At 50.2% G+C, this 19701-nt stretch overlaps 1 protein-coding gene across 1 annotated transcript; it reads right to left on the bottom strand.

Annotated features, from left to right (window-relative positions):
* Positions 1–973: 973 nt before the first annotated feature.
* On the bottom strand, positions 974–18685 carry LOC125543982 (serine/threonine-protein phosphatase PP1-like). Its single transcript, XM_048707494.1, has 4 exons — positions 18374–18685; positions 16531–17090; positions 16262–16453; positions 974–1330 (listed from the first exon to the last, which is right to left on the bottom strand). The coding sequence occupies exons 1-4, from the start codon at positions 18573–18575 to the stop codon at positions 1307–1309; spliced, it is 978 nt and encodes a 325-aa protein (XP_048563451.1). The 5' UTR covers positions 18576–18685; the 3' UTR covers positions 974–1306.
* Positions 18686–19701: the final 1016 nt, after the last annotated feature.

Raw genomic sequence — 19701 nt, forward strand, 5'->3', positions numbered from 1 at the left:
GGCGCAACACAAAATTTTACATACTACACGAACATTATATTAACACATGAGATTTTGAAAATTGTATGCATATTTTTAATAAAAATATTTTACAAATTTTTATTTTTATGATAAACACTTTTATAATTGAACAAACATTTTAGAATGCATAAATATTAATATAATTACGTGAATATTTATTTTATTTATAATTATTATAATTTACATATTTTTTATTTCTTTTTAAAGGGGATTATTTTGTTATTTCAAAAAATGGACAAAAAACTGACACGTGGAAAATGGGTCGCACTGACTGCAGCCTATTTAACCCCACAAGTGTGATGTATAAGCAACTCAAAAAGAAAGAGTGATGTATAAGATATATGAGATATCTATCTGTGCGCACAACAATAAGGTATATCTATCCTCATCTGATCAGAAGCACGTTGGGTGGGCTGGTTAGCCCGTGTCGAGGTTACACGGAGGTCATCTGTTCTAACCCCAGCCACGACTTAAACTATGGTTTTTTTTTATTTGCGTTGCGTGCTGACAGGTGGGGCCCAATGATCATATGGACATATATTGGCCTCGCGATACATTGGCATGCCTAGTCAGCCATATGGACGTATCTAAACATGATTTGAACCGTATCTAAACAAGAGTGCCAAGTATTGGAACCAGTATTTTTCAAGTTCATGCATCAAGAACAAGAGTGCCAAGTATTGGAACCAATTCAGTGTATTTTTCAAATTCATGCACCAAAATGAACATCGATGGCAAGTTAAGGCACCGCTGGTGCAATTACCTCCAACCTAAACCGAGTGGCAAGTTGAGGGTTGTAACGTGAACCGTTCTTATTTTATTATGTTTGATGCTGTACTTCCAGTGAAATAGATATGATCCTCTTCGTGGAAGAAAAGTATTTCCGAGTATATTTCCGAACGGATAACGTAGTTTTGTAGTAACAGACCAGGAAACTTTATAGGTGACCCGATTTTGACCTGACATCAATTTCACTTCACTCGTCGTAAATTTACATGCATAGTTAACCCAATCCCTTTCTTTTTTACGTAGGTGCCATAATTGGCACGGTTATGACTACATAACTATATTCTCAGCTCAAACATAGAGCACACAGCAATCAAGCAAAGAAACGAACAAAAACAAAACAACTGCATCCACAAGAATCCAGTGCCGCGAGCAAGTAGCGGAGAATGTAAGAGAACCAGGCTGAAGAATGCTTCTAATGTCATGCCCTGGTGGATCTGGGATATAAGATCACCCCCTTCGAGCTGACAACAATCATGACTATGTGACTGAATACAAGTTAAGCATTGTCCACTGTCGGTGCCTGTCAAGGAAGGGCAAAATTTAAGGACTACAATAGTAAACTTCATCATGCTTTAGCCGGTTAGGAATTAAGTACACAAAAAAGGAAAACACTGGCCCCATTCTTGTCATATGCAAGTAGCCCCGTTCTTGTCATATGTTACACCCAATGCATGCAAACAAGCACTACCTCTGTCCCATAATATAATAAGTTTAGGAGTACGTAGTAATTTCAGACCTTTTTAGGCATCTACAATGCTGGCTCTTAGCCCAGGCACTAGGATGTTATTCCTGGCCATTTTGGCTCCATCCTGTTCGATCCTGGGATTTAGGCAGGCGTCCCTGCCAAGCCAATCGTCCGACTCTTGGTCCCCTATTTTTTGCCATAAGACTTTTTAACAAACGCTGCATCTTCGCCAAGCGACTTCAAGGTATCTTTGCCTACGGACATACAACATTTTCGCTAACAAGCACCCTAAGACTACGCTCAAAAGAAACTCCTCAAGCTCAAGTCCGCAACTTCCACGAGCTACTACGACCTCGACATCGACCATATGATTCCTTTCTATGGAACTCTAGAACCGAGGAGTATCTCAAGTGGGAGCGCTTGATGGACGACTACCTCAAGCTACATCAAGTTCCTCCCGAAGATCAAGTGAAATGCGTCACAAGAAACTTCCACGACTACGCATCAACATGGTGGCTTCACACACCTATGGAGAGTTACGACATGAGTTGGTCCAAGACAAAGAGAGCTATGCGGCGAGAGTTCGTGCCTCCAACCTACACGGAATAACTTCTACGCCAATTGGAGAACACCGCTCAAGGATCCAAGTCCATCGACACATACTTCAAGGAGATGAAGAATGTCTTGCAACGAGCCGGCGTGGACGACCCCATTTCAATGAAGTTCCACTTCATGATGGGATTGCGCAACGACATCTCCAAGACTATCTTCCTCGAGAACTACAAGTCCCTCGACGACTACTATATTGGTGCTCTCAAGGCGGAACAAGAACTCATGAAGGCCAAGACTTCTCCACCCAAGCACACTTCTCGAAGACCAAGCTCCAAGACGGCGAGCATGAGGATAGTACCACCACGATGTCCAAACCCGACAAGCTCCAAGACGACGCTCCCAAGTTTGACTTCACCGCCATCCCACTTTGTGGCATTGATGATGCCGAGTCTACTTCGACTCTTTCAAGATGGTGCGGCGACGACTACGACTACGGAGCCATTTAAGGACCAAGCTTTGGAGGCGAACGACATGGTGACGAGCAAGGATGATACTTTCATCTTTGGAGGCGAGTGATGATGTGCCATCTTCGGCCTTTATCCATGGCGACGGCGACGAGATGGTGGAGCATGGGATTTTCCCTTCGACCACGGCGACGTATGATGACTTGAGTGACTTTTGCCATCATATTGAGAGTGAGAGTGACTTCACCACTAGCCTCATATATGATGTGTTGCCCCAATTCCCATGTGAGAGCCATAACCCCCACCACTTGAGTAAGATGAGTGACTCCTCCATACGTGAGATTGAGTGCACCTATTTTGAGGAAGTGAGTGAACCACCACATAGAGAGTGAGATAGTTGATAGGGCATGTGAGGCCATTTCGATTTCTAATGACTTAACCTCTACCACTATTGTGTCTTTCATTTGGTGCTAGGTCCCATATATGATGACGCGCCGATTCGCGATGACTGCGACATGGTTCCATAAAGATGATGACATTGACCACCATTTGATCGTTCCCACCTCACCTACACCACTTGAGTGGAATGAGTAAGGTAACATAGGTGAAGGTGATGCTCTGGTCTCACTAGTGGACATTCTTGACATTGATTGCTTGCATGATGTTGATCCACCTATTACCATGCTTCATGCTAGTATGACTTCCCCATGCGATGATTTACCCATTTATGATGAATTTGATGATTGCCATGTGGAGTCTATTAGTTGCGATGTCACGTTGCATAGGATTTCTTGGCATAATTCTTTAGGTCGCATCGTGTTTGACAATCCACTTGACCTGTCATATGCTATGCATGAGATCAACCATATGTCATATTTGCAATTTCGTCATAGTGACTATGCATATGCCATTAAAAATAACTCAATTTGCACTTATAGCATACATGACAAGGCTATGGTTATTGCCATTTGTTTTTCTTCTAATGATATTGATATGCTCCCTTTGCATCATTTATCTCATATGCCATGCCATGACCACCTAGCTTCGGATATGTATTGTTTTGAATGTTGTCCATTTTCTTCATATGATGTTTTCGATATTGCTTATGAGGAGACCCCCATAGTTTCCTCATACATGTTAGGAGATTTTGATCACTCCCATCCATTGTATGATCCCAATACTTGTGTGCACAATATGCTCCATATGAATGATGTGCCATATATTTGCATTCTCAATTTGTGTCCCCATCGTGTCATACATAATAACTATTTTTTCATGATGCATGACATGTTCTTATACCATGCATCAAATTTCTTTAAGCGATGCTTATCTTATGCTAACTCACACATGCACATACACATCATGATGGATGATGTGTACATTTATCACGCACACAATTTCTTTGGTTTGTGTCTCTTTTGTGTAGGTACCCATGAATACTTGTCAATCTCGCAATCCAAGGAGTTGACAAAACAAGCTTTAGAAAACAATGATGACTTGAGATCCCATTGATTGTCTTTCCCACCACTCTCTTCGCGCAAAGACTTCGCGCATTTCTTCTATATGGTCCTATACCTTTGCCATACATTTGTGACCCATGCTTTACATTACACATGATGATTGATTCTAGTACTTGTATGTGTATTTGCAAGCTTGGAGGAGATATCACTTGTTATTGCCATGTTTGCTTTGTACCCATGCCTATGATGATACTATGATCTTACTTTGTGTTCGTGCTTGCGATATGTCATGTGCATTGCCTATGCCTATTATTTGCTCACCTAACATGATTGTCATGATTTCCTCTAGTATGTTGCATCGTCGCACTATTAGCTTGCACGACTTGATTATTATGATTGATTGCTTGTTGCATCACCAATGATTCATACTTGCTCCTTTCATGCGGTTGATGACAACCATTACCATGCTTTGCACATGATTCATATTGCTTCTTGTCATATATCTCCATATGTTGCCTCTCTCATGCTAGATGATTTGCCATGTATTGAGTGCAACTATGTCTTTAGTCTTGATGTTGAGTTTGTCCCCATAGCATTCTCACATATATTTGGAGATTTTGACATATTTCTTGTGAAGCATACTTGCCTTCCCTCTTTGCACCATATTCCTAGTGCCATGAATATAGCCATTGTTGCATCATATTATTCATGCACTTGTGCTTCTAATGGTTGCGTGCAAAAGATGAGAACCATCATGATGGATGATGTGTTTATCTACCATGTGCATACGTTCTTTGCTTTGTTTTGTGCATGTGTAGGATACTTGGACTTCGTGTCGACTTCCACTTCACATGAGTTAACCATTCAAGCTCTTGAGAGTGAACCACCTTCTACCACGAAGATTATACATCGCACTTGCTTGTGTTTTGGCATTGTGAAGGACGCACAAGGACATGCTTTCCAGGTGATAGCATTCTCTTTTGAGAACCCCCAAACCATGAGCTTGGATATTATGGATCATACTACTTGTGTTGCTTGCTTCATTAGACTTTTTGGTCATTGTGGACCACTTGATTGCGCACATGTTAGAGATCTTGCTTGGATTTGTCGTTTCCACATTGACATGCCTCATGACATATATATCTTGTGTGTTGCATCCAATTCTTCGACTACTTACTTCTATCATATGCTTGGTTGCAACAATGTCATTTTTTCACATATGACATGTCCCATTGCTTGCCACATGATTAACTTGATTGCCTCACACATGTTGAACAATTGTTTTTTCCATTGTGTTGAGTGCCACACTATATTCGCTGCACCCTATGCACGTTATGCTTGGCTTGGCTTGCATTTGACTCATGTGTTTAGACATATCATCTTATTTGGTGTTGTGAATGATTCTTATGCCTACCATAGACCTTTCATTGAGCAATTTGTCAATGCTTGCTTTGAGCTTCAGGTAGATGCTTATACTCTTGTCACGCATATTTGCATCACTACCTCACATTTACATGCTTGTCCCAATGATACCTTTGCTTGTGCTCGATTGATATACTTACATGCCATGTCACAATCCTTTGTCAAACCATATGCTATGCTCGATGACGACACTTGTTTGGTGAATAACCTCTTGAATGCTGGGTTTTGCACTAACGCTAACCACATTTGTTTTTTCAAGTGTTTGTTGTCCTTACTCCTTTTGAAGGAATCACAAGATGGTGCGACATTGGAGAGTGCCCATTGCGAGCTTCAAGAAGACGAGTACTTGGTGAACATCCACTTCTACACAGCGACGCCATCTTCTTCCCATGGTGATTTGGTTTTCGATCCGAGGTCAGATCTTTCCCAAGGGGAAGGGGATGATGCAGAGCATCCTACGGACATCACCATGTCAAGAGTCCGTTTGGCAAGTGACACGTGCGACATCTACTTCACATATACAAAGGTGAATCATCTCCTTTACGCGTGTTCACTTAACCCCTTCAAGGATGGTATACCACTTGACACTCCACTCATGTGCATACATAGGTACTGTCGAAACACCGCGGATGACGAGGAGTGCGAGCGCAAGCGTACAACTACACCATCCACCAGGGAAGCATGGAAGAGAAGGAAGAAGAAGATCTGCCCAGTCCGGAACGGGCGGTACTACCACCCACCCCAAGCGGTACTACCGCTAAGCCCATCCAAGCGGTACTACCGCCCAACATCCGCCCTACTTCCGCTTAACCCGACAAGCTCCTGTGATCGAGCGGTACAAGTCCGGTACTACCGCTAAGCCGCTCAAGCGGTACTACCGCCCTGTGTGCGCACAATGTATCGGGCCTCCGGCCCATTGTATCCTCTCCCACTTACCCCTTCGTGGCTAAGACTATATATAGACCCCCTCTCCCTCCTAGTTAGGGTTAGCAAATATGATAGCTCATTTGTATGTGAGCTTTGCTCCTACCTATCTCTACTCTTGAGAGAGGGAGAGAGCACCACTCCCATGGAGTTCAAGACCTCCATGTGAGAAGATCCTGCAGGATATATTGTCAAGACCCCTCACGGGAAGATCCGTCTAGGATATCACCAAGACCTCCTCATGGAGATGAACTTTACCTTGTATCTTTCCTTTTGTTGTTCATGTACCTTGTGGATCTTGTGTGTTTGATTGTCTAGTGGATGTGCGATTGGAATTGTTCTTGAGTGTTTCCCCTTGTGATTTCTCTCCGTTCTTTCCCGTGTTCTTCATGTTCTTCAAGGGAATCCACTCAAATCGTGAAAGATCGGCCTACACCGGGTTAGCCCCGTATCACCACCCCAACTTGTTTGGGACTAAAGGCTTTGTTGTTGTTGTTGTTGTTCGTTGTTGTTATGGTTTAATGGTTGCTTTTGTTCTTCAACGGTCAGAGTGCTGTTGGGTCTGTGGTAGGTTCGGTTTATGTGTGTGTTTTTATTGTCATGCACTCCTTTTACAGAAAAAAAGATTTGTCTGTGGTTTATTTAGGTTGTTGTTTCTGTGTTTAGGTAGATTATTCAGCAAATGCTTGGGGGTGGGTCCTGTGATGTTGCTGTGAAGTGTCTGTTTTATGGTGGTGGTGTTTTTAGAGGGCTTTTATTACGTCTGGTTGAAGATTCTATGGCATTATCATTTTGTCTTGCTGCAACTGCAGTCCACGTTGTAGCTATGCTAGCTCTTAGGTAAAAATCATGGTTCGTGTTGCTTGGTAGGAGGTTCAAATGGTTATTTGAAGTCGTTTTGGTTGATGTCTTGCTGAAGCATGCATATGTTTGGTATATCCAATTATGTATATGTATAGTTGTTTTATGTCTGGCTCTGAGCGAGCCTTGCTGTTAGCTTCGGTGCTGCCAGCATTGCTAAACATGTACTTTACTTGTGCTGTCTCATTGGTTATCTTCGATCAAGAAGAAAAGATTGTATGGCCTGGTAGTGAAATTGATGGGTCTAAGTTAACATAGATTTATAGATTTGTTTTTCTTATGCATTACTGTCATTTGTAGCCAAACTGCTATATGTCATTTTCATGCGACTCTTTTCCTAATTAGTCCAGTTTTATTGGTATGTGTATTGAGATTCATTTATTTTATCCCCTTTGTGTTTTGTTTCTCTGTGCTTTAACATGGTCATCCAGGAAGGGCAATTGTTCAGTTATGCCGCCGGAGATCATGGCTCTGATGGGAAGGAAATATGTCGTCGAAGTGACCGTGCCACGATATTCATTTAGGAGAGATAAGGATGCCTTGACTTTCTAGGTTCGCAAGTTCTTCCCACTGGGTGGATCTATGTATCACGATTTCGTTGCAGGCAGCAGTTCTTCCTGTACCGGTGCTGCAGCGGAATTGCCTGCTCATCTTGGTAGGTAGCTCTAGGCGATTCCTTTTGAATTTGGTCCATTTTGTGGTTCTAAAATTGTTTGTTTTATGATGATTGTGTGTAGATGGAGTGGCTGCTGAAGCTTCTGGCGCTGCTAGCCAGCGCCATGAGCTCCCTGAAGGTGTATTTACGCCAGCAAAGGATGTGTTGGTGACTTTCCCTTCATTACCTTTTGAACTGTGTCCATGCCAGATTTCCAGTTCGTCTGAAGCTCATCTGCTCTTATACATATGTTGTTATTACAGGAAACCTAGACGCAGAATGAACATGTTGATGAAGGAGGATGATCCACCAAAGAATAATAAAAGGTCTAGCTTAGATAATTTAGCATTTCTTAATCTGTGAGTGGCCTTATTATAATGCTCTGGAGATGTACTGCGCTATATCCAGGGCCGGTGTAGCTCCTGTAAAATCCACAGTTGAAAAGAAGTTGGCTGGAGAGTGTGAGACTGAGGCTGGGAGTGAGAGCTCCCAATAATTGAGACGGTCTTAGAGGATGGCTTCCCCGAGCTCGGGCGACTCGCTGGGCGATCCGCCGCTGGCTCTGCCCCCCTCCCCGCCCTCGGCCCCCGTCCGCCCGCCGACGCCCTCCCCGGTCGCTCCGCCGCCACCCCCCCGGCCACCTCGCCGCGCCTGGTCTGGGCCGATCTCGCCGAGGCCGACGGCATCGCCGCGGGGCGTCCGGTTGTCTGCCGCGACCGTGTTCCCCCCAAGGCTCCGGCTCGGGCTGTTCCTGCCGGTGGCTCGACTCCCAGGGGTGGGAGTTCGGCTGCCCGCGGGGACGGCCGGCGCCGACGCCGGCCGGAGGGCTCGGCTCGGGCGGCCTTGGCGAAAGGCGCGACCTTGGGCTCAGGGGCGCGCCCTCGGGGTCGTCGACATGGTGGGTGGGGCGTCGCCGGTCGGGCTGACCGCGGCGTCGCGCGCACGTCCTGGAGATCATCCGGTCCCTCGCCGCCCTCCGCTGCTCTCTCCCCTGCTCCGGCCGAAGCCCCGGCGACGTCATCGATGGCGCTCTCGTCGGTGGTCTACAGGCGGTCTCCATTCCGCCCATTCATCGCGGCCTTCGGCGCTCCCGTTCTCCCTCATCCCGGCATCCTGCCCTCTCCGGCCTGGCCCCGCCGCCCCCGCCATGCCCGGCCGGCGCCCTCCTCCGCGGCGGCGCTGGGGGAAACCCTCGTCCCTCGATTGGTTTCCCCTGGCTGGTCCTACCGGGCCGCGCTTGTGGTGGGCCGCCCCGTGGGCCGCTTGCCCAGCGCTCCTGGGCCGCCGCCGGCTCCGCAGATTGCAGGCCGCGCTCTGGCGGGCCCTCTGGGCCTCCCCCCCTCGCGGCCCAGCCCCGCCCCCGGGTGGGCCTCGGCCCAACGAGGCGGTCCATTTGGCCGCCTCTAGGGTTCCCCCGCCAGCCAATCCAGCCCGCATCGCCCTCCTCTCCCCTCGTCGCTGTGCCGCCCGCCGCCACCACCAGCCCCGTCGCCCTTGCTGGTTCCCGCTCGCCCCCTCCTCCTACCTCGCCGGCCATGACCCGCGAGTGGGATGACGGGGCCGGCCGCCCCAAGCGCCGGGCTGATGATCGCCGGGCCCCTCCGCGCCCGTCGCCGGACGCACTTCGACGGGAGGAGGACCTCCGGCAGGAGCTTGACTCCCGCCCCGCCCGCCGCTCTCCGGCTCGAGCCACCCGCCGCTCCCCGCCCCGTTCTGGCCGCCGGTCCCCTGCTCGCGACGATCGCCGCTCCCGGTCCCCGGCGCGCCGCTCGCCACACCGGGCTGATTCGCTAGAACGTGGCCGTTCCCCGGCCGGGGGGTCCCGTCAATCCTCCCGGCGGCGGTCTCCCTCCCCGTCTCGCCGTTGGGACCGGTCCCCTTCGCCCCGGCCGCAGCCCCTGTCCTCCGTCACCGCCAACCCGACCTCCAACCGCTTCCAGCCCCCCCCGCTCCCAAGCTTCGTTCCCGCCGACCAATGGGGGAAACGGGAACCGGGGACACCAGGGCGCAAAGAAGAAGAAGAAGAAGGGACCTCCTCGCCCCCCGGTTGCCACTCCCGCTGCCGGCGCGGCCGCCCCCCATCCGGGCTCCGCTTCCGCCTCGGACGGTCCGCCGTGTTTCAACTGCGGACTGACCGGGCACTTCCAGGTGGCTTGCCCCAACCCTCCGACGTGCTACCTCTGCAAGGACGCCGGCCACCCCGCGATTCTCTGCCCGGACCGCCCGGTGACGGAGGAGCTTATGATGTACGGCCACGGCATTGAGGACATGGGCTTCTTCCACATCGAGGTCCCGAAGCTGCCCCCTCCCTCCCCCTCGCTCCTGGCTCTCGTGACTATCGTTGGCGAGGCCATCGCCACCCACGAGCTCATTGAGGCCGAGCTCAACCACTTGTGCAGATGCAAGTGGGATTGGCAGGTGACCTCCACTGCGGCCAACTCCTTCACGGTGATCTTCCCCGACGCTCTGAGCATGGGCTTCTGTACCCGCAGCGACAACATCACTTTGGCCCTCAACGGGATTGTGGTGAACATCTCTGAGCCGAGGTGGGATCCCAAGGCCGTGGTGGTCCTCGATATGGCCTGGATCCTCATCGCCGGCCTGCCGGATGTGGCCCGGTCTGAGCGCGTCATTCGCGGCATGTCCAAGCTCCTAGGCAAGGTGGTGGTGGTCAACGAGCTCTCTCTCCGCAAGGAGGAGGTCCGGGTCAAGGTGAAATGCCTGGACTCCTCCAAGCTCCAAGCCACGATTCGGGTCTTCTTCAACGACGACGGCTACGACCTCAAGATCTGCCCCGAGCCTCCGAACCACATCGGTCGCCCCCGCTTCTCCGACGACAGCCACTTGAGGGGCGGCCCAGCTGACGACGACGGCTCCCGCCGCCGCCGGTCCCGCCACTCACGCCTCGAGGATCCTGAGGATGACGAGGACTTGTCTGGGCACTCCCGCTCCCCATCCCCCGAGCCCGCCAACCCACCTCCAGGCCGTGGCGGCTCCGAGGCGGGACGCACCCGGGTGTCGGCCTCTGACCTCGCGGTGGCACTGCGCCTGGCCTCTACGCCGGTCGCGCCCCCTTCGCCTCCGTCTGAGTTGACCAGTGACATCTCCAGTGTGGGCCTGCTCGTCATGCCGCCTTCGTCGCCGCGCTCCCATTCCGCCGTCTCCGCCCTGCACTCCTCGCCGTCGGCCCCGGACCCCCCGGCCACCCCTGGCTCGACCTCCCCGGTCCCCATGGGTGGCGATGGGGGCCTCCCCGTCGGCGCGCCAGCTCCGGCCCCCCCACCCGCGGGCGTGGCGGTTGGCGACACCCTGGAGCCCGTCGCCCCGCTCCCCTCGCCGGTGGCCCCCGACGCCCACCTCGCTCCGCCCACCTCCCCGGCTGCGACGGTGGCTATGATCGTGACCACTCCGACCGCCGCTCACCCTCCTCCGACGATGGCGTACGTCAGGCGGCCCCGCTCCACTTCGACACCGGTGACGCCGTCCGCCGTAGCGCCCGCCTCGATGCGACCCGTCCGGCGGACTCCCCGGCGTCGTCCGTCGCTGAGCGTGCGGAGCTTCGGGTCGCGGTCCGGAACCTCGAGTCAGGTGTGGATACCGTCCCCCCCAGTTCTTCCAGTTGTTCCTTTTCCGCGCTTGAGGCCGTCCCTCTTGGCCACCTCGCCAAGGTGGCTACTGACTCGGCCATAGTTTTTAGGGGGGAGGTTGGTCCCCCCTTAGAGCAGATCGCGGCCATTAGGGCTCGCGAGGTCTTAGATGGCAAGCTGGCTAAGACTCGGGCGCGCTTGCTCTGGCCCACCGTGGATTCGACCGCAACCCCCGCGGGTCTGGGCCCTACGGTGGCCGACGGTGTGATCCGTGGCCGCACCCGCTCTCGCACTGCCGCTCTCCGTGCACAAAGCGCCTCCCGTGTCTTGGGGTCAAGCAGCCCCCCCATGGGGGTTTAGACGCGGGCCCTTTTTTGGAACATTCGCGGCTTCGGCCATGAGGGCCGCCGTCGCCAACTCATCGAGTACATACGAGACGAACACATCGACATCATTGCCATCCAGGAAACCATGCGCACTGAGTTCTCCCTCCAGGAGCTCGAGTGTCTTAGCTCTCACCTCTTCGCTTGGCGTTGGCTCCCTTCTAGTGGGACCATTGGCCACTCTGGCGGCATCCTGTTAGGGGTGAAGGATGCCACCTTTGAGGTTGGGGGCATGGATCGGGGGGGATTCTTCGTGAGTATGGAGATCTTCGAGCGGGCCCTCAACTTCAAATGGCAGGTCGTGATTGTCTATGGTCCGGCGGACCATCGCCGCTCCCCGACCTTCTTGGAGGAGCTTCATCTGAAGATCTCCAACTCTCTCCTCCCAGTAGTTGTGGGCGGAGACTTTAACCTCATCTGATCCCCGGATGAGAAGAATAATGACCGGATTAACCTCCCCCGGATGCAGTTATTCAATGACTGGATCGCGGAGCTGGGTCTCCGTGAGCTGGACCGGACGAGTGCCCGTTTCACTTGGACTAACCGTCAGGCTGACCCGACGCGATCCGTCTTGGATCACGTCCTAGTTTCTCCGGAATGGGAATTATGCTGCCCCCTGGCCTCGCTTCGTGCGATTACCCGGATCGGGTCTAACCATGTCCCCCTCCTCTCCACGGCCGACGAGCGCCCCCCCTCCCCGCCGCGTTTCCGGTTTGAGCTCTTCTGGCTCAACCAGGCCGACTTCCGGGAGGCGGTTGCCGCTCGCTGGATCTCTGCCCGCTCTTCCCCTCATCGCGCCATGTCTGCTGTTGACTCGTGGCACTTCTGTGCCAAGCTTGCCCGCCAATTCATGAAAGGGTGGGGTGCAAACCTTGGCCGGGATCTCAGAGAATGAAAAAAGGCCCTCCTGCTGGCTATTCAAGCTCTGGATGCCCGTGCTGACACGTCTGGAATCTCCCCAGATGAGTGGATGGTGCGATATGACCTTGAAGACCAGCTCTCAACCATCTACACGGATGAAGAGGCCTACTGGCGTATGCGTGGTACCCAGCGGTGGGTACTTCGGGGAGATGCCAACACCGCCTATTTCCAGGCGGTGGCGAACGGCCGCCGGCGCCGAAACTCCATCCATTGCCTCTGGGATGGACATACCCCTCTCGTTCGCCCCTCGGCCATTCGTACCCATGTAGATGGCTTTTACAAGGCCCTATTTACCCCCACCCCTCGGGGTGGGGCTAGTCTCGCCCCCGACATTTGGTCGGGTGCCCACTTGGTTTCTGATGCGGCCAATGCTGCTTTGGTGGCCCCCTTCGCCGAGGATGAGGTTCTCGCGGCTATCAAAGGGATGAACCCCTCCTCGGCCCCGGGTCCGGATGGCCTACCAGTTACATTTTTTAAGACGTTCTGGCCGACCATCAAGCCGGAGGTCATGGCCCTGTTCGAAGAATTCTTCTCTGGCACCATGGATCTTGGGCGCCTCAACTATGGCATCGTGACCCTTATCCCCAAGGTCCCGGGCGCCTTCGACATCCGCCAATTTCGGCCAATCACCGTGATCAATGTGATATTCCGGATCCTGGCCAAAGGGTACGCCAATAGGGTGACCCTGCTCGCGGATGCGATTACCCACCCGAACCAATCCGCCTTCATTAAAGGCCGATTTATTCTGGATGGGGTTCTGGTACTCCACGAAGTCCTCCATGAGGTCCGGTTGAGACACCATCGGGCGGTGTTTCTGAAGCTCGACTTCCACAAGGCCTATGACATGGTCCACTGGCCCTTCTTGCGAGAAGTCTTGCTTCGCAAGGGCTTCGACGCCCGGTGGGTGACTAGGGTTATGCAACTTGTCTCCTGTGGACGGACCGCTGTGAACATCAACGGAGACATTGGGCCCTACTTCCCCACCCTCTGTGGGGTTCGTCAGGGCGACCCTTTCTCGCCGTTTCTGTTCAACATGGTGGTTGATGCCCTGGCATCCATCCTTGATAAGGCCAAGGATGCTAGCCATATTCGCGGCGTCGTCCCTCACCTAGTCGGAGGGGGAGGGGTCTCCCTCCTCCAATATGCGAACGATACCATAATTATGGTGGAGGGCACCGTCCAGGACATCGCTAACCTAAAGTTCCTCCTCCTGTGCTTCCAACAGATGTCGGGCCTAACCATTAACTTCGATAAGAGCGAAGTGATGGTGCTCGGGTTCCCCCCCCCCCCGAGGAAGCACAGTCCATAGCGGACCGACTTAATTGTCGGTTGGGTTCTTTCCCCACGACTTACTTGGGGATCCCCATTAGTGACTCGCGCCTCACCATGGCGGACCTCCGCCCCACGGTGACCCGTATGCAACATCGGGTTGAACCCTGGAAAGGGCGTTGGTTGTCGAAGGCTGCTCGGGTGATCCTTATTAACTCCTCGCTTGCTAGCCTCCTGTGGTTCCTCATGAGCTTCTATAGCCTCCATGAGACCCTCCATCAGGAGATCGCCAAGTACCAATCTAGATTCTTCTGGGCAGGGGAGGGGGATAAGCAGAAGTACCATATGGTTAGCTGGCCCGATATCTGCAAACCCAAGGACCAGGGAGGTCTTGGGATCCTGTCCTCCCGCCGCATGAACATAGCCCTCCTGACTCGTTGGCTCTGGCGCATTGCCAATGGTGACGGAGGTCTATGGCTCACCATCATCCAGAACAAGTATCTCTGTGGACAGCCCCTTGCTTTCTGTCAGCGCTCGGGCGGCTCCCAGTTCTGGCAGGCCTTCGTCCAGCTGCTCCCGGTTCTCCGTATTGGCACTTCCATAGCGGTTGGTACCGGATCATCGACCCTGTTCTGGTTTGATCGATGGCTTGGTGACTCCCCCTTGGCCGCGCGATTTCCTGCGCTCTTCACTATTGCAGTTGACCCCCGTATATCTGTTGAGGCGGCCCTTATTGACTTAGGGCGCCTCGCCTTCCGCCGCCCCTTCGGCCCTCCAGAGGTTGCTGCCTAGGACGCCCTTATGCTGGACATCGCCCTCCTCCCTATGGACGGCGTTGGCTCCCCGGATGTCACATCTTGGCGGCTTGAGCCCTCCGGCTGCTTCTCCACCAAATCCCTCTACGCGGCCATTGCACCCTCGACGGCCCCCGAACCCTTTAGTTTGATTTGGGATATTCGCCTGCCCCTGAAGATCAGGATCTTCATGTGGCAATGGATTCGCGGTCGCCTCCCGACTGGCGTGGAGGTCCGTAAGCGGAATGGACCTGGGAACGGGATGTGCCCCTTGTGCGACACGATGGAGGATGCTAACCACATCTTCTTCTCGTGCTCTACGGCTCAGTTCCTTTGGTCCTGCTTCCGCGAGACGGTTGGGGGCCAGTGGTGTAACACCAACTTCCCTGACCTGCTTGCGGAAATCCATGCCTCCCCCCCTCGCTACCGCCATATCAGATGGCTCTGCATTGGGGTCCTCGCCTGGACGCTCTGGACCGTTCGCAATAAGCTTGTCATTCAGAAGGTCCCACTTCGACGTGCTACTGTCGCCATCTTTAAAATGTGTGGATACTTGCAGCTCTGGCGGCCGCTTAGCCGCCCCCAGGATCGGGCCATCATCAACAACCTCATCGCCGACCTTCGCTCGATGGCCTTCAGCTTGGCGCCCCCGCTCCCCCCGCCACCACCGGAGCCAGACTTGATGCCGTGCCGCCCCCTCAGTGTGCGCGCCTTTTTTCATTTTTCAGGGCTTGTTGAGCTGTGCCCTCAGCATTAACCTATTTGACTACTTGCGGTGTTAGACCTTTGTGTGTGTGTGTTTGTTGGTGAACCTTGTTGGTGTTGGGCTTTATCTATAAAGCGGGGCGAAAGCCTTTTTCGGTAAAAGTTGGCTGTAAGTGGGTCGGAGAAGGGTGGTCGTGTGTACGTGTGGAATTCATCGGAATTTGTTGTTCTTATTTGTAATAGGAAGAAAGGATTTACAATGTTCATGCTTAACTGTTTTGTAGAGCGAATAATAACTGAAGAAACCCACGAAGAACCAACCAGCCATAGGAGCCTGGAAAAAAATTCACGCCCAAAAGAAAACTCGCGCGGCAGGGCGCGTGTATCTCTCTAGTTTATACTAACTAGTAAATGCGTACGTGCAATGCCCGTTAATATTAGGACGAAAATTAATTGCACATTTATATTAGGTAGGATATCAAATGTGCGTTAATTATGTGATTAGCACAAACATGTATGATATTAATTGCACGCTAAACATGTTGAGCACTCACCATTGGAGCAATCTAGGTCGTTGGATTGACATGGTTCATTAATTGGATCTTTTTATATTTGTAGATAGGGGTAGATAAAGGTATAGATAGATATAGATAAAATGTCTTTTTTATGAATTGTAGTTCAAACAAGAATAACTCACTGATGATCTATCTGTCACTTGTCCAATATATTGGGTCATGAAAGGGAAACCAACTGAAGCCTGATTATTTACCTTGTTTGAAATTGGTTTTCTTGAATGTGGTGCTCCTGTTTCTTTTGGCTTCAAGATCTGGAAAGAACACATTAAGCTTTCATCTATGCTTAACAAAGCACCCGCATTATCAAATTCTCCACAGTAGTTTGGAGCTGAAAAGATGGTGACTAATCTCCTTTCTGCAAAGAACTCATAGCCATCCTCTACCACCTGAGGACATTCATGCTTCAGTTATATAAATGCCATGATGGATAAGATAAAAGTAAGGTAGAGCAATTTCCGCCTACCTGGTGAGCTCGGCAAATGAGGTCAAGATCATTCTTCTCCAAAAATTCTACAAGCTTATCCGCACCGAAAGTACAAGCAACACCTCTGTCACTCTCCCCCCACCCTTGTGTGTCAGAACTAGGATCAGACCAAAGCAAATCACATAGAAGACCATAGTCAGGAATTTCAACAGGCCTCTCAATATCCTTAATTTGATCTAAGCTATTCAATTCAGGTGAGAGGCCACCATGCATACAGAATATCTTATCATCAATAAGCGCTGCCATAGGCAAGCAGTTGAAGCAATCACAGAATATCTTCCACAGACGAACATTGAATCTCCTCTTGCATTCATCATAGAAACCATAAACTCTGTTAATTTTTGCATCTTCATGGTTTCCTCTCAACAGGAAAACCTTATCAGGGTACTTCACTTTATACGCCAGAAGCAGACATATGGTTTCCAAGCTTTGTTTGCCTCTATCCACGTAGTCTCCAAGGAAAAGATAAGTCGAAGTTGGAGGATAGCCACCCAAATCGAACAGCCTCAGAAGATCAACAAACTGACCATGGATATCACCTACAAGGCAAAAGGGGAGAATGTTCTATAATGACAGATTCCGAAACGTAACAAAAGGATGAGATATGATCCCAGGTGACAAGTCCAAATATGGAGAGATGGCCAAGGACAACAAAAATATGTATAAGAGATTTCATAACGAATTCAACCAAATGTGTGAGTCTACTTGTACTTCCTAAAGATGGAAAAGGGGTTTTGTACAACAAGTGGTGCACAGTTTTACGACGGTCCTTATTCTGAGAATATTAAATAACCGACCTGATTTTCATAAAGGTATTAAAAGAATAGGCTTCTGTTGGGCATCACTGCCTTTCAGAATGAAAACAACAGAATAAAGATATGAATAACCTATTATTATGGTATTAAAAAACCATTTTGATACCAAGTAAGCACTTGAGTCTTACAGAAAAAACTTACAAAGAAAAATTATTACTAACTACATTGAAACAAAATGATCATCGTATCAGTAACTTTAAGAATGCAAATTCTTGAAATAGTTGTGTTACACATAACAAACACAGTCGTCAAACAGCAAAGTCATAATTGTCATGACATAGGGTAGCACACGCAGATGAAGTGTCAAGAGGTTTATGCATTTGCCACGTAGCTGAGGGACGCCCATTTGTACTATTCTACCCTTCTATCAATGAAAAGATACGCAACCTGTGTATTCACGAAAAAACTTTGTTAGGAAAGAGTCCAATCAGTTTAGCAGTTGGATTAGACTTGTGATAGACTTACCGGCCTCTCGGTCAAGTCTTGTGTACTATGTAAAGGGGCTGACCCTCTCAATAAAGGGTAGAAGAATATTGTTGTCTACCTTTACCTACCTTTTAGTAATTATTAGGGTTATGTCAGTAGTAGATCCTTCCAATTGGACATTTCAAATTTAAACCACTTATCATCCTAAAATGTATAAAAGGATAACACAAGTGTACCCATAGAGCAAAGACTACCAACTCTGGCCATTGACCACGCTGCAAGAACACCGGCCAAGATTCTTAAATTGGACATTTCAGATTCCTAAATTTCAGACATCATACCTATGTCAATATTTCAACAGAGTATACTTGTTCTTACAGAAAACGTTACCGGGTCCTCAACAGTCAATACCCCGAATCAACCTTATGCGCCAGACATCGGGAAAAATCGAACATAAATAATCCATCTCTGGGAATCAGGCATATACGGCCCAAATGCGCAAACGCGCCACAAAGAGGAGGGCGCGCGTATGGTATGCCCGAATCAGAGGGTAGTGGAGGGGCCTTGAGGCCGGTGCTCACCGCAGATCTTGACGGGCGCGGGAATGCGCAGGAGGTTGGGCTGCGAGAGGAGCACCCTTTTGGCCTCGACACAGAGCTGGCGGATCTCCGCCTCCGACAGCTGGACCTGGCGCCCGCCGCGGCCCCCTTCGACGAGCCGCCGAACCACCTCATCCAACGCGGCCCCATCCATGGCGCCCATCGATGCCCGCGTCATCATCATCTCCACCGCTCTCCACCGGCTCGATCCCTAGACGACGACGGAGGTGCGAGGAGGATTAGAAATGGAGGAGGGTACTCTCGGAAAAAAAAATGGACGACGAGGTGGTCGGGATTGGATAATGGCGTGGTAAATATGGTTTTTTTTTAACGAACGTGGTAAATATGGTTTTTTTGTGTGGTCATTAGGTTGTTTATCTACTAGTAGTATTTTTTTATGTGGTAATTAGGTTGTTTATCTACTAGTAGTATTTTTTTGTATTTATCCCCTGATGGAACAATCATCAAAATAAACACCGATGTAGCAATTCATCTGGATGGCGGCAATGGTGGAGCAGGGGGTGGCGTGTTCAGCTGGTCGCCTCTTGGGAGCATGGAGCAAACCTCTTGTGGTGTCACGGACCCCCTTATTGCTGAAGCAATGGCTGTACGAGAAGACGTGCGCTTTGCGAATCTCAGAGGATTTCAAGAGGTGATCATCGAAACAGATTGCCTGGAGGTTGTGGAACTCTGGAAGAATCGTCACAATTCCTTCGCGGTTGTGGCACCATTGTTTTATGAGATAGGAGAGCTAGCTACTACCTTTTCTTTATTTGATATTATTCATGTAACCCGGTCAGCAAACTATCCAGCTCATCTCTGTGCCAAGCGTGCTTGCACACTGAGTATGACTGAAAGTTGGCTGGAAGAGACCCCTAGCTTCCTGGTGAGCAGTCTGTTGGCTGACGATCCAGCGAATGCTTTTGTTTGAATAAAGCTCTCACTATTGCCCGCAAAAAAAACAGCACGTATCCAAATAATCTATAAAAAGACATTAACTTTGTATTTCCATTGTTATTTCTCTTTTAGTCAGCCTTTTCAATCATTTAAATGTGTGTTATATCGAACGAGTGCGCATGTAACACACGATTGATACACATGTCTTCACATAAAATTTACGATCACATAAATGTATTGTAATTATTACTTCCAAAAATACTTAAAATAACATGTAAGCAAGATTATCTAGTACTCCATAAAATTTAACATCCAAAGACCACAAGATGATATGCACGATTACGAATTTTTGATATATTCAATAATAAATATCATTAGAAATCTTACTAATAGTTTTAGAAAATTTTCCAATG

The sequence above is a fragment of the Triticum urartu genome, chromosome 3, assembly GCF_003073215.2.
Source record: "Triticum urartu cultivar G1812 chromosome 3, Tu2.1, whole genome shotgun sequence".
Taxonomy (NCBI): domain Eukaryota; kingdom Viridiplantae; phylum Streptophyta; class Magnoliopsida; order Poales; family Poaceae; genus Triticum; species Triticum urartu.

Coding starts and splice junctions, on each gene's coding strand:
- LOC125543982 (XM_048707494.1), bottom strand. CDS start 18,575: ATGATGATGACGCGGGCATCGATGGGCGCCATGGATGGGGCCGCGTTG. Junction 17,091..18,373: donor CGCGCCCGTCAAGATCTGCG/GTGAGCACCGGC, acceptor TTTGCCTTGTAG/GTGATATCCATGGTCAGTTT. Junction 16,454..16,530: donor TCATTTGCCGAGCTCACCAG/GTAGGCGGAAAT, acceptor GAATGTCCTCAG/GTGGTAGAGGATGGCTATGA.